General features: G+C 30.6%; 1 protein-coding gene across 1 annotated transcript in view; it reads left to right on the top strand.

Moving 5' to 3' along the window:
- Positions 1 to 16,251, top strand: part of SerT (Serotonin transporter) — a 181,855-nt gene that overhangs the window by 55,261 nt on the left and 110,343 nt on the right. Inside the window, exons 3-4 of the mRNA XM_075361777.1 lie at positions 558 to 765; positions 7,308 to 7,446. Coding sequence (XP_075217892.1) covers positions 558 to 765; positions 7,308 to 7,446 — 347 coding nt within the window. The remainder of the gene's footprint in view (positions 1 to 557; positions 766 to 7,307; positions 7,447 to 16,251) is intronic.

Consider the following 16,251-nt stretch of genomic DNA (forward strand, 5'->3'; position numbering starts at 1 on the left):
TCATTTAGAACAAAATGAATAAACGGTTAAATAATATTCGGATTAAATATTGTAAAACATAAATATAATTACAAAAATCGATAAACTGCATGAAAACAACAGTAATTTTTTAACAAAATTTTCTATAAAGGTTTCTTTTCTATTTAAAAAAAAAATAAGGTATTTGAAAAGAAAGAGAAAAATACTCATTTAAAACTACTTTATAATTCAAGAAGAAAGGAAACTAATTTGAGAACTAATTTTACAGCTTGAAATAAGAAAAAAAGTAAAATAATATATATGTACAAAAACGCTTTGTTATAGTGTTACGGCTAGCGAAAAATTTCGCATATGTTTTTTGTATGAACTTTTTTCTTTATTTCAAGCTCTAGAATCAATTACCAAATTATCTCCCTTTCCCCCTGAACATTATTTTTAATGCGTTAATTCTAAATTCGTTTGGGATTCATTACGTAATCTTAATTTAAGTGCTTCTGATTAATTTCAATTTTTTTATGTTAGGTTATTCCAATAATTGTAAATAAAGTATTAATTTAAAATTATTTTATTTGTTTCAGGTGTTGGTTACGCAATCTGTTTAATGGATGTATATATGGGAATGTACTATAATACAGTTATTGGGTGGGCTGTTTATTATTTATTCGCATCATTTAGATCGGAACTACCATGGACAAATTGTGACAATCCTTGGAACACGTTAAATTGTACACCAATATTTCATATTTCTACAAATAATTCAGTCAGCCCAGCAAAAGAATTTTTTGAGTAAGTACACTTATTATTTAGATGCTAATATGCTACTTTTACTCCATTTAAACATTTCAGTTAAATCAATAAAAATATTTTAAAATTACAAACAAATTTTAAACTTGTTCAAAATTAAACGGCACCATACTTTAATTTTAAATATCAATTTGTACGTGGTGTGTTTGAAAAAGTAAGGTCCGTTTTGAAAGAAAAACAAAATTGAAAAATGTGAACAAACTTTATTATTTATGGATAAAAACTAAATTTATTTACTATTTTTCTACGTAGCTGTCTTCAATTTCAACACATTTTTTCATAGCGTTTCACTACCTTCATTATTCTCTCTTCAAGAAATTACGCCGCCAGTGACTGAACGTACACAGTGCCGCTATTCTTCAATTCGTCGTCATTATCAAATCGTTGTTAGCCGCTGTTAAAGTGAAAAAAATAAAAAATAAAAATGGAAAATAATCGTTGGGAGTTAAGTTAAGACTACAGAGTGGGTGATAGAAGATATTCCAATGAAATTTTTCCAGTCATCTCACCGTCTGATTCGTCATGTGTGACCGGTCATTGTCGTGGAAAAACAAAATCCCGTGAGATAGCAACCCACTTCGTTTGCTTTTTACAGCTCCTCTAAGATTTTTTAACGTTTCACAATACGTATCAAAATTCAAAGTAGTTCTGCGGTCACTAAATTAGTCAACGAAGACACCCTTTTGTCTCACAAAATAGCAGTCTAAAGCTTCTTTATCAGACGTTCTTGTTTGAAGTTCTTTGGTCTAGAAGGTGACGAATGACGTCATCGTATTGTCTGTTGCTTTGCCTCTGAAGTTTGAATTTGAAATTCAGGTTTTGTCACAACAATTGTGACACGGTGAAGTGCTGGTTTTCTTAAATCATTCATCAACTTTTTCAATCAGATCATCCGTTATCACCGAAGTTTGATAGGTTCTTCATCGTGAACGTTCGTTCGCCTTTCTTGAAATGAACGGCACTACAGTCGTAATTTAGATCACATAATATTCGGTTTGTAAACTTCTCATATTTTTTTGCTATCAAAAACCGGATTACTCTTCGTACTTCACACTTGACGGGATCTCAGGAACTGTAAATGGATGAATATAATCAACTAACAAAAAAATTACTTTTTTAATTAAGTAGGTTTTAATATTTGGAAAAAAATAATGGTATCATTCTATCCCTTGAGTTTTTTAAGATTCCTCAAAGTACAAGTATTTTCATTTCATTGTCATTATCATCATCATCATCTGGTGTTATTTCCTGGCGGCAGGTCACTTATGCCACTGCTGTCTTCATCCATTTCTGACCCAACCCTTCACCTTCTTCTCCTTGCAGTTTCCAATCTTTCTTTACGTCAACTTTTAACTTCATTGTTTTTTCCTCGCTTCCTTTTTTCTTCTGTTGATCCGTCTAATGTAGTTATCAGGATATTTCTTTCTAACCACACATCGTAATAAATTTTATTTTGTTTTGTGTACTTCCTGCATAGTACTCTTTTCTTATTTCATCATAAGTATTACATCCTCATTTCTCACTTTATCCGTTCATTTTACTTTCTCTATCCATTTTCTTATCCGCTTTTCAAAAAGCTCAATCCAGTCCCTTTCGCTCTTCCTCATCGACGGTGCTTCATTTCCTTATAACAAAATACTCCATTTTTCATTTACGGTTTCTTATTGGATTACTTTTAGTGTACATTTATACTTTTTTCAATTAATATACTTTTCCAATCACTTTAAAATGATGAACTGTATGATTTTTTGATGGTAAAAATAATGTATGCTGGGAATCGAACCTCAGGTGAACTGATAAAACGTTAGCATGCCGACCACTAGACTACATTCAAAATTTGAACAATTCAGAACATTAAATTATCTTATTTAAAAAAAAATATTTTAATGAATCCTTTTTATGTAAGCTTCTTCTTGTATTGAATAATAAATAAATTATGATTGATGAAAAAATATTCAGAGCAATTTAAAAATTGAAGTAGGAAAATACATACAAATAATCGTACAAAATAAATTTTCTTTATTAAATGAACTATTCAAAGTTATTTAAGACAAGCTTATAATAATGATATATTTTTTATTAGTTTTCTTTATTTTGTTATGATGATTCAATGATTGTTTTTGGACCTTATTAAACATATAAAGATAAAAATAAGAAATTTAATTTCCAGAAAGACTGTACCGCTATGTGATTTATGAAATCTATAAATTTTAATTAGAATTCTATTCTTATTAAATTTTATCAGTTTTTTTTAATTTTATTATTTTTTTCGAAAGCAAATATTTGTATTCCATAAACAATCTTATTTGTTTCCGGAATATACATGAAATATATTACACTAAACTTTACATAAACCTTGTCTATCAGCTTTTAAGCTCGAAGAAATTAAATGACAGTATATAATGTACATTCTCACTAAATCCACTTAAAACCATTGAATATTCTCAAACTTATGAAATGTCAATCACTTTTTCAGACAAATTGGGTATTAATTTACTTCTCTTTAATTCTTTTCAAAATTTAAATTGATATGATACTCAAAATTATTTGTTTTTATTCCTTCATTTGGAATAGTCTCGAACTAAAAATTATATAATTAATTATTATAATTTTTGGTCCTTTTAGATAAGAAACGTTTTTCTTCTTTTCATTGTATTCCTGCTATAAATATTAGATTTATCAGTTTAAATGGATAAATATTTACCTCTAAACATGATTATTCATTTAAAAAAAAATAAAATCAATAGAATTTATACGGTGCTTTTCTACTAGATTTGTGTTTTTTACCATACAAATGCAGCTGATTTAAAAATTCTTTTGAGTTGTATTTACCATATAAAACCAACTCTTTCTTATTCTGTATTAAAACAAATTTTATTACTGTGTGAATACATATTTAGGTTTATATACAAATTATACGAATATCTAGTTATAACTAAAATGGCCAATATCGGTTAAGTTTTTTCTTAGCGTGTTAAATTTAACAATAAATAACTTAGTGTCAAGCGTTATGGTGGTATAGGAGAAAAAAAATATCCAGTTTTATATACATGTACTATAAATATTTTATTCTTTTAATAACATGTAATTATAATAAAAAATATTTCTTGGATATTATTTCTTTCATTTTCCAGAAATTTAATATTTTAACATTACCACGTATTTTATATGACATGTTCTGTACGTTAAAATAAATATTAACTGTTAAAAAATGTAAGATTCACTAAAAATACAATGTAGGAAATAAATATTGGTTATTTTTATCCCAAACATGGAGGTGATATTTGAAAAGGGACCCTACTATGCTGGGATAAAGCCCTATAATAATCTCTTCGCAAAGCTTAGAAAAGAAACGAATCTAATATATATATAATAATATATATATATATATATATATATATATATATATATATATATATAAGAACCCAGTTTGATTTATTGTTCAAAATATGTTCTTACTCTATAAATGAATTTTAGTTAACGTGTAATGAAAAGAATTAAATTTAATGTACGAGTTTAAACATTGTTTGTACATTTAATTTATTGAATGAGATACTGTTATTTAAGTATTAAATTTACTGTATTTTAATGTAGAATTTAATAATTATTTATCGTAAAACGTTATAATTTGTAAAAGTATTGATATTGTTTAACTGTAAAATTTACCTTTTTAAATTTTGAATTATAAATATTTTTATTTGAAATATATTACAAAAATGTATATTAAGTACTTGTATTTATGCTTTGAATACATAAATACATACAAATATACATAAATACCGAATCATTCACAAATACTGTAACAAAATTTTACAGATATGTTTTATCGATGGAAATAAATAAGAAAATTAACATAAACGTATGTTTGGAAACGCTTCGTAAGCGAATATAGTAGGCTGGCAAAAGATTTAGTCCTGATTTCTGCGCCTTCAGTAAAATTAAGCCAATCTGTATTTCTTGTTACCGAATTAAGGGGGTATATTTAATGGTTTTATACGAGATCTGACCTGAAAATGGAAAAAATAGGTCCCAAAACTCTATTTTAACTAGTTTTAAAGAAATCTGGAGTAAAAGATACAGACTGAAATTAATCGGGCTGCACTGTATCCGAAGTGGCGGACGACATTTTCTATAGTTTATATAATTATTTGTAACTTGGTATAATTGTTGGTATTTGATTTGATGTTTTTCTAAAATATTTAATTCTTTTGGTTTTCTTCCGAGCTGGGAGAAAATTACATCGACGCCACTTTGGTGACGGGCGACTTGCTGCGAAGTACTAGTAGTTGGACCGTCTGGCCCAAGGCCAGTGTGAGCGATCATAGGCTTATAACTTATGAGGTCGTTTACGGAGGCGGTCTAAGAGCTCCAGATTCGGGTCGTTATAACCTAAGGGATCTGGATTAGCACAGTCTGCGGCGCGAGTACACAGCTGTCTTGCAGGGGTTGGAATGGCGCATGGAGTACAGAGAGCTGGATAATTCGGAGAGCTGGATAATTGATAGGTGAATAATTCAGCCGGACTATCAAGACTGGCTGCGATAGAGTCCTACGGCGGCCTCGGCTAATGAACACACCCTTAGGTAGTGGCCAGTCCGCTGATCGGAGAGTGTCTGGAGCCGTCATGACCGCTGCTTCCGGGGAGCCGTCTGTTAAACGCAGGCGGAGACCTGGGAAAAAGTGGTGGTCCTCTGACCTTAGCGTGCTGCGCGCAAGAGTTAGGTCCGTTAGGAGAAGATACCAGCATCGCCCCCTAACAAGGATTATCGTTGATGACGTGAGCGCTGAGTGTCTGAGGATCTACGGGCGCGCCCGTAATGAGTATGTTCATACCATCAAGGAAGCCAGACTCAAGTTATGGCATTACTCCATGCGCGAGTTGCAGTGCAGCCCCTGGCAGCAAAATCCTGTTACCGGCCAAAGCCATTGCAAGTGCTACCCAATGTTCGATGCGGGTTTTGTGATCGTGACCGCATTTTAACATCAGTGTTAAACGACTTACCAGGCGTTCCTGGATAGTCTGTTTCCAGATGCTTCGGAGGATGAAGCAGAGGCTGGCGTTCTGGCGGGGACTACGCACTTCCTTGGCGTACGGGCTGTGGATCCCGTAGATATAGACCGAGTGATTTCTCGAATGGCACTGAAAAAGGCATCGGGTATTAACCAATTTGACCCGGATCTATTCTACCATCTGCTGCCTGTCTTAAGAGAGCCGCTTGGCAGGCTGTTCACGGAGTGCTTTTGCTGGGGCTGCTTCCCAACATGTTGGAAAGTCACTTTGGTTAGGGTGCTCTTAATATCAGGAAAGGATCCGAGTGAGGTCAGCAGTTAGCTGAGTGAGGATCCGAGTGAGTTGAGCCCATTAGGCTCTTACCGGTAATCGGCAAGTTGCTTGAAACGCTAGTTGTGGAACGGCTCTGGGAAAACAGAGTTCATTAAAATTATACTAATATTTCATGATTTTATCGGTAAATTTTTATCTATAATTTTTTATTAAAACAAATATAATGTAACAGTTATAGAAAATTTGATCCAATTTGATAATGATGGGATCAATAAAGCATCTTACTAATTCTAAGGAACTTTCATCTATATAAGTTGATCATAAACTCCTTTATATTTTCAAATGAACCATAGCTTCCTAGATGTAATACAAGGTGGCAAATAAATTGATTGATTTACTTGTAGCAGATTTCGTCAATGAGAGTTCACAAAACGCAACTAGTATTTGTTATGCTATCGGACGATGCCTGCCTATTCCCCCTATCGACATTGAAATAAATAATACAATTTTATGGCCCTGAAATTTTTTGAGAACAAATCCGGGTATGGCGTTTTTCATAGCTACAAAATTCATCTTTCATTAATAATAAAAAAATGAGCGATTACTTAAAAGTGCAAAAATGCAAAAAGCAATTTTGGACTTTTTATTTTACCATTTTTATTCTTGAAAGTTGTTCTATCTTACATAGGTAAAATGAAAAGAAATTTAATGTTTATTATTTATTTTTAAAGTTTGTTAATGAAATTTATGTTGATTTTAATGCATAAAGATTTTTTTCTCCCTCTGGTAAATACTGACCTACATCCAATTATAGAAATTTTAATTACTATTTTATTTTAAGTGACAAGTAATTCAGTTTTATTGTGTGAAAAAAATATCAAGTGTAATTGGGATTCGAATTCAGAACTTTATAGATGACGGAAGGGACCGTAATTTTATTTTAACTAGTAAATGTTATTTAACCTCTTGGTTATAAAAGTTTAAAATAATTGTTTATTAAAATGAATGAATTCATTTATTTATTTATTTCTGCATGATGTAAATACAAAGAAAACTTGTTATGTTGTTAGAGAACAAAGATCTCCTAACCTAAAATAGAAAACCGTCAAACCAAATTTTCGCGTAACATTATTCAAAGCAAAACTTAAATTCAAACAAAACCAAAAGTATTATTTATTAAGAATTAAAAATAAACTTTTTACGTTTTTTAATATTTTTTTTTGTTTTTTATTTTTTTCAGACGGCATGTATTAGAACAACATCGAGCGGATGGTTTAGATAGAATTGGTCCTATAAAATGGTCATTAGCTTTGTGTGTACTGGCTGTATTTCTTTTAGTATACTTTTCATTATGGAAAGGAGTTCGCAGCACTGGCAAGGTAAGTTCATTAAAATTATACTAATATTTCATGATTTTATCGGTAAATTTTTACCTATAATTTTTTATTACAACAGATATAATGTAACAGTTATAGAAAAACTATAAATAAATTTAACCTTTAATAAACATATGTGGGATTGAATCAAACTTCTCTTATAATGGGAAGATAATGGCGATGTAGATATGTCCTGAAACTTCAAATTATATCGTGCTTCATTCTGAATCATTATCTTCAAAATTAATAAATAAATAAAACTATTAATAGAATGTAAGAAATAAAAGTATTTATTTCATGATTTAAATATGAAGTCGATGTCAAAATATTATCAGAGAAACACTATTTTTACAGGTATTTTGATGTTGCGAGTAAATAAAATAAAAGATTTACCGATGTATCAGTACAGTAAATACTTAATTGCTGTTACTTCCACGTGTTGAATAATATAGATATAGGCACAATATAAAAAAATCGATAAAAGTGATGATAATACATACTAAAAACAATAATAAAATACAAAAGAGTATGGATATGGTTACATTAAAAACACAATTTATAAATACAAATGATCTCGTTTTGTTAAATTTTCCACTATTTGTATTTAAAAATAAAAAACAATTTATTTACGAAAAAAATATTAAGGTTACATATAATACAGAGCGTTTCAATATGTTCTTCGGAGTTTCGAAAATTCATTAACAAAAAACTATTTCACTCATAAGAATAAACCAAGTACTGTACGAAATAGTACTTCAAATAGTTTTTTCCACATATACTAGGCAGTTAGTAAACCATTTGCTCGCTAGGCGTCGACAGTAGAGAAAATGGTTGCCACGGGAAGCGAGAAGTCGTTTTATGTGTTAGAATTTCACTTGTCAAAGTCAGTAATTTCTGGGCAACGTGCGTTTCGGTTGAAATTTCATAAGGAGCCACCAAGTGACAATTCAATTCGTGCATGGTATAAACAATTCAGGGAAACTGATTGCTTGTGCAAGCGAAAATCAACTGGTCGTCCATCAGCCTCAGAATTCAATGTCGAACGGGTGCGTGCAAGTTTCATTCGCAGCCCGTCAAAATCGACTGCGGCTGCAGGCAGAGAATTAGGAATTCCGAAAACAACAGTGTGGAGAGTTCTCCGTAAACGTTTATTATGCAAACCGTACCATCTTCAATTAATCCAGCGTCTTTCTGATGGAGATAAAACACGTAGGCTCGATTTTTGTTTACAGTTACAGGAAAAGATGTTGTTAGATGAAGGTTTTCTAAACAAGATAATTTTCAGCGATGAAGCTACTTTCCATATTAGCGGCAAAGTAAACCGTCATAACGTGCGAGTTTGGGGAACTGAAAACCCACAAGCTTATGTGGAACACATTCGGGATTCTCCGAAAGTAAACGATTTTTGTGCGATCTCTCGTGAGGCAGTGTATGGGCCGTTCTTTTTTATGGAAACGACAGTAACCAGCATGATATACCTGGATATGTTATAATTACGGCTTATGCCTCAGCTACTCAACGACTTCATTTTCCAGCAAGGTGGTTGTCCTGCCCATTTTCATAAAGAGGTTCGACAGTACGTTAACACAACATTACCTCGGCGCTGGATAGGATGTGCGTCTGAAGACCAACACATTATGCTGTGGCCACCAAGATCACGACCTCACGCCATGTGATTTCTTTCTCTGGGGATACGTGAAAGATAAGGTGTTTATCCCAACAATGCCGCACGATATCGCCGAGCTAAAGGATCGCATAATCAATGCGATCAACTCTATCGAAAATGACATGTTAGAACGAATTTGGCAAGAGCTAGACTTCCGTGTTTATGTGTGCCGTGTCACCAGAGAAGCACATATTGAACATTTATAGATTTTAACAAAAACTGTCTAAGTTCCTGCATCACCTCGTACAACTTTCATTTAGGAAAGTGAAATACTTTTTTTGTACTGAATTTTTGTAACTCCTAAGAACATTATGAAACGCCCTGTATATAAAGATTTTAGTATATTAATTATATACTAATATTTAATATTCTTCAAGTACTAACTTACTGTTAAAATGTATTTAAAAGTTAGATGATGGTGCGAAATATAAATTTATATAAACATTAAAAAACTGAAAATTAAGATAATCATATATCCTTAATTAATGTTGCAATAGTAATAAAAAAAAAAGTCTAAAATCTACTTTACATCTTATAGTAGTAGATTATTATATATCGATCAATCTTCAAACAATACTAACTAAAAAATCAAAAGGACGTTACATTTTTTCGATTCTGTTCAACATGTATATAAAATTTTTTTTGAACTTGTTCTAAATTGTGATTTATTTATTAGTTTTCTTTAATTTTAGCATCTTCACCTATTTACTTTAATATTATTTCATGTATCTACAATAGATTTAAAAAAAAAAAACAATGAAATTTAAAATAACATAAAATTATTATTTAATTTTTAATTTTGTAGTTTGAATAACCCGCTCTGATCACGATTTCCTTTGATCCAGCCATAAAATTACTGGAATACTATTTTTTATTTGTGCATATCTATCAATTTCTAACGTGATCTGTATTGTTATACAGATGATTGTGATTGGTACATAATAGTATGTTTATTATGTACCAATCACAGTAAAAAAAATTATGAGACGAGATTAGTAAAAGTTCAAAAAAATATTTTTATGTTTTGTATAGATAAAAACGGCACATCCTTTGAAAATCTTCTCATTTTCATATAAAACAAAATCATGAATTAATATTATTTAATTTAAAAAAAAAATTAAAAAAAAAAACATCCAAGTTAAAAATTTCTCAAATTCTAATAATCAAATTGTTAAAAAAAAATCTTAGCCTTTTTTTTATTTAACAAACGCGTTTTGTAATGCTACAATCCTTCAAAAAAAAATATTCCTAACAGAAGTATCTGAATTACCATGACGCTGTCCGATAAATTAGTATAATTTCCCCAAGACCGTCTTCGGGAAATTATACTAATATTATACTATTTTAATATTATACCATTTCCTGGGGAAATGCGGCGACGCGTTTAAAGCATGGAAATGTCATAAATTACAATTAAAATAATATAACAAGGTACTAAGAACACGTATCAGGAAATAATTTCGAATTTTTTTAAACAAAAAAAAAAACTGAAACCAAACCTATGTCTCGAAGTAATGCAGCAAGATCGATGCGATGCGTTAACACAAATTAATTAATTTAGTAAGGCGACATAACTGATTGTCAGAGTAAAATTTACCTGATTAAAATAAAAAAATAAAATAAAGAATAATTGTTGAATATAAAATCAAGTAAATTAACTAAACATTTGATAAAATAAACTATTACTCGTGTTTCTCAAGAAAGTATATGAAAATAATATTGTCGCGTGTTCGCGGCTCGATCAAGATATATAGACAATTGAAAATGTTTATATAATTACAATTTATTAGTTTAAGAACACAAATAAAATAAGACAAATTAACAATAACAATAATGACAACGGTAATAATAATAATAAACAACAATAATAATGAGAATAATAGCAATAATGTCAACAACAAACAATAATAATGATAATAAATGTCAATAATAAACAAATAATAATTATCGTAATCAAAACCAAGACAATAATAATAATAATAATAATAATAATTAACAGTGATTATATACAAAACAGAATTTAATAAAATCGTCAGGATTTATTCGCAGATAGTTAAATATTGGAAACCAGAATTCGTTCCTTCACTGACTTCCTCGCATAATACTCTCGCCTAAAATTCGCAGACTGACTTCTCGCAGAACTGATTGTCAACTGGTCTTCCTCGGAGTATTTATATACCTATCTTCTTTACCTGCCGGACCAGACACAAGTTGATCGTGGGAACGATCGACCAAGGCCTTTCATTCCCATGCATTCCTAACCTGGATCTGATAACCTTTCTCACGGAACAACATCTGTTTAGGCATGTCAGTGGGCAGTATTACAAAGAACGATTGTTAAACGGATCTATTACCTTTACTAAAACGGTTTCTTATAGCCTCTTTCTGAATTCCTCTCATTATTTCATTTGTTACTACTTTCTTCTTAATTGGTAGGAATCTGTTACTCAGGTCATCTTGATGATGAAAAAGAAAGCTTCATGTTTTAGGTATAAAAAACAAAAAAAATTTTCTAGACAGTAGTTTCAAGATATTAATGATTAAGAGACTTGAAAAAATAAAATTAAATAATAAAGTGTTTACTGTAAAATTTCAGTTTAAACATTGGAGCAAAATTTACTAACCTTCTTTTATTTTTTCTAGATATATGATTCTATTAAAATATATATATATGATAATAATAAAAAATAGAAACTTACACATAGGCGGAAAAGGTTTCAGAACCTACGTGTACGTGATTTTTTAAAATTATTTTCAGTGAAGATCACACTACCAAATTATTGGAGGAGACTTTTTTAAAACATCCAATAAAATCCAATTTGCGGTAAAGTTTTCCTATTTATGATTTTATGATTTTTTTCCATAGTTCATTCTATTGCGACAGATATAAAAATCACGGTGACATGATTTCAATAAGGTTTTAGAATGATTATCATATCAAAAAATAAAAAAAAGCGGAGCAATTTTAAATATATATGTACCATGTATATATTTTAAAAAAAATTAAAACTACGTAATATGAGTATATGCAAATAATGACGCAAATCAATATTACTAAAACCAGAGGAAAAGAATAGACGCAAGAATTCGTCTAGCTAGTACATAAACCAGGGAAGTACATTGTATTAGTGTGGGGTTCTTATGAGCAAATGAATTACTATTCGGGTAAAAAACAAAAGGGAAGGCGAATAGGAAAAAGAAAGAAAGAATAAAACAAAAGATAAGAAAAAAAGGACGAGAACTATACCACCACAAAGACAACAAAGAATTTTTCTGAAGAAAATAAAATAAGGGCAACTCCGACACATTATATCAAATACAATAGTCAAAAAACACCCAATACCGAGTAAATTTAAGTTATAAATAAAGCCCTTTACAATATTTTTTCCATATTTTTAAAAATTGAAAATACAACCTATTAAATTAATCGATATGGCCTTTCGTTTTATTATAATGCAATATTAAAACCGGAAGGTACGTGATCAGAATATTTTTTTAATTTTCTTACCAATACTACTATACTCAAACAAATAGAAAGAAACGTGAATTGAATGATATACAATCGATGAATATACCGCGTTGATTTAAATTCTATTTAATTCATTTCTTTCTACTTCATACACTAGTAGCAGCTTCGCACGGGTATTACTGACTTCCTACTACCACCTTATTGTATCCTCGGAAAGCTCTTTACCCAGAAAAAATATGTAGTCTATCGATTAAAAACAAAAAAAAAGTAGTAAAATTTAGTAATCCAATAAAAATACGTTCGGTACAAAGAATGTAAAAGAAAAGTAAGTTTAAAATATTTCTTTGCTTTATTTTATTATTTTTTCTCCGACATGAACATACTTTATTTTTCCTTTAAGACTTCAATTTTCTGCTATCTCTCAATCATCATTTTTTTCTTAATATATCTGTTCTGTGATTCTCCCGTTGTTAGCTCTTCAGTCTTGAGCCACTTTAAATCTTTTAAATTCATGTACTTTTTTCTTGAAAATTTTACTGTTTAAAATGTTTTTTTCTTTTATTCCGATCTCTTGGAGATCTTTCTTATCTGTAGAAGTCAATTGCTTTTACTTTTGAGATTATCAAAACATTTTTCTTGTCAATTTTTCTTCATTAATTCTCTTTATGTGATCGTAACAAATTATTCTCAGTTTGTCTATTTTTCGATTATGTTTTCAAATTTTCTATAAATTTCCTCGTTTGATCTTAAAATATTTATATTATTTTTACTCTTCGTGACTAATATTTTTTTCTTTTTTCTTTCAAAATATTCTTTAGTTTTCCTGATTAATTATTGTTACAGTTTTTGCCACGTAAAGACTTTCAGGTTTTGTAATCGTGATATATTGCCCGAAAAATTTGCATTTTAAGATCAATTATTAATAGGGTTAGTTGAAAGTTATTTCCATTTAAATTTCCCAATTTTCTAAGCAAATTTTGTCTCATCCATTTTTATGGATTATTTTGCCTAGATATTTAATCTTCTTCACTACATTAATTTTCTCAAATTTTGTTTTCATTCCTCTTGGGTGTTTTTTAAATCTGTTATTATAATAATTATTATTAAAATATATTACATTTTCTGTTAGATCGTCATAACTTTTATATTAATTACAATTATATATCTTTCTCATTTTATCATAACTAAATCAGATGGTGACGCGGTTTGGATATATTACATTTTCAAAAGAGTACAAAGAGTTTTGCAAATGGAACATATCCGAAACGCGTCAACATGTAATTTAATTATGACAAATCTAAAAAAGATAGATAGTTCCACTCAATATAAAAATTATTTCTTTGGAACACTGATCATCTACTCCCTGTTAAAAATCGGAAAACTTAAAGAACTAATATAAATTTAAGACGAACCTAAAATCTTAATACTCGCACTTCAAGACACAACATTTACAGAGGAAAAGATAAATAGACTTAGATAATTATAGAATTTTTCAAAGGAAAATTTGTAAAAAGAATAATGAAAAATACGCCACATTTGGGAACACCTTTTTTTCGATTTAAAAAAAGCACAAGATTCAATTGACAGAACCTTATATAACATCCTAGAAGAACTGGGTGTGGATCTCAAACAATTAACATAACTAAACAGTAATGACTGTTTAGTTACGTTAATTGTAAAACGAGATCCAAACTAAAACACATGGGAGCAGTATCAGAAGAATTCGAAAGTAAAACAGAATGGTTTATCAACAACTCTTTTTAACAGCGTCCAAGAGAAAATAATAAGAGAATCGGGAAAGAAGATAAAAGAAATTGAAACACACCATCAAATAAAATTGGGTCCGAAATGAAGAAATGTAATGACGAAAATTTCTTAATTATTACTTTGTATCTTTATTTAATTATTTTATAGAAACCGATATTGCAACAACTAGAATAATTTATTTAAGGTGTTGAAAATGACCTACTCCAGTATCAATACAACAATGCACACGCTACAATTTGGTTTCAAACTTTTTAACTAGTTTTTATACTAGAATGTCTCGTACGTACGCCGTCATTGCGATTTTTAGTTCGTCAATCGTGCGTGTTCTGTTGTGATGCACTGGTTTTTTTCGCTACCCCGCATAGAAAGTAATCTGAGAGAGTCAGATCGGACGATCTCACTCCCTGAGAGGGAGGTTGGAGGGTTGGTGAAGGCCACAAACCCCTCGAAAAGATTCGTTTACCAAAGACATTTCGTAAAAAGTCATTGACCTGTTAGCTGTGGCGCCACCTTGTTGGAACCAACCGTAATTGATTTCCAAACCAACCCAGACTCCAATTTTCGCTTCGCGTAATTTACGGGTGTTAGTTGTCGACCACAGTCGTGTATTTTGTAAATTAATATACCCTCTCAGATGAAACCACGCTTCATATGTAAAAAAACGTAACTTCGAGGATATCTAAAGAATTATATCTTGATGTTGTGCTAACTTACGCGTTGACTTTCATGAACATTTGGCCATAGCATCCGAAATATCAAGCAGTTTATGTTTAACTGGTTACGTGGTCTTCCACTTCGATCAGCATCTTCAACAGAGCCTGTTGCACGAAATTTCTCGATATGAGTTCAAACTGCAATGTGGTGAGAAACAGGAGTATCTGAAAACGAAAGACGAGTTCAACGAGAAAAATGTGTTCCTCTATCGAAAGAACCATTAAATTTCTCACGACTATTGATTCCGATAAACGAAACAACACAAAACGATTCGAAGCACGTTCAGTCACAACTCAACTGACGTCTTGGTTTATTACTGAACAACGCCCAACGAAGGGTAACCAACCTAAAGCCGAAAGAACAGAATGCACCACATAATTATAAAGCATACTGCAGAGCGACTTTTCGAACGTACTGTATATCTATTATTACTGAATATGTTTATCAATATTTCAAGAAGTAGTAATATGCAACTGAACTTGAAGAATCACTTTATGAAACGTTATGTTGTTTACGGATACCTAAAAAGGCAAAAGAAAAAGGAGGTACTTGAAATAAGTATGTGAACAGGAAAGTAGACAAATGAAAACGCAATAGAAAGAGTGGAAGAGAACGAAGCTTAATCAGTCATTTAGGATAGGAAAGCAAATTGGCTGTTGCATTTACGAGAGCAAAATTATAAACAAAATCATTACTAGAAGGAACATAAAAAAAAGTCTGAACAAAAGTAAATATTATAGATCATCTGAATTTTACCGATGTTTTGAAGATGACCTCGGTAAATCCCATAAGGGATTTACGGGATGTAAGGGATGTACGGAGGGAGTGGTGTGGTGACCGAAACTGCCACATGGAGAGTGTCTTCCTCTACGGTGTCTCATCATCTGAAAGGAAATCATATAAAAACCATCTGAAAGCCGATCGTCTTAGCGGAATGATAGCGTGCTCAGCCTTTCATCCAAATGTTAGATATGGAATTTTTCATAAATTTCCATTTTCAAATGGAACTTTAAATTGGAACTTTAAATAAAATTGGAATGGAACGCACAAGGTTCAAACTTATAGGAATTTTTAAATTTAGCTTGTAAAAGAAGAAAATAGAGTCGGGAATAATGGAACTTAGTTTTATAGCAGATAACACGATGATGAAATAATAGTGTAACATATTTCTAATATTTTGAACATAATTAAT

The sequence above is a fragment of the Lycorma delicatula genome, chromosome 4 (genome assembly GCF_047948215.1).
Source record: "Lycorma delicatula isolate Av1 chromosome 4, ASM4794821v1, whole genome shotgun sequence".
Taxonomy (NCBI): Eukaryota; Metazoa; Arthropoda; class Insecta; order Hemiptera; family Fulgoridae; genus Lycorma; species Lycorma delicatula.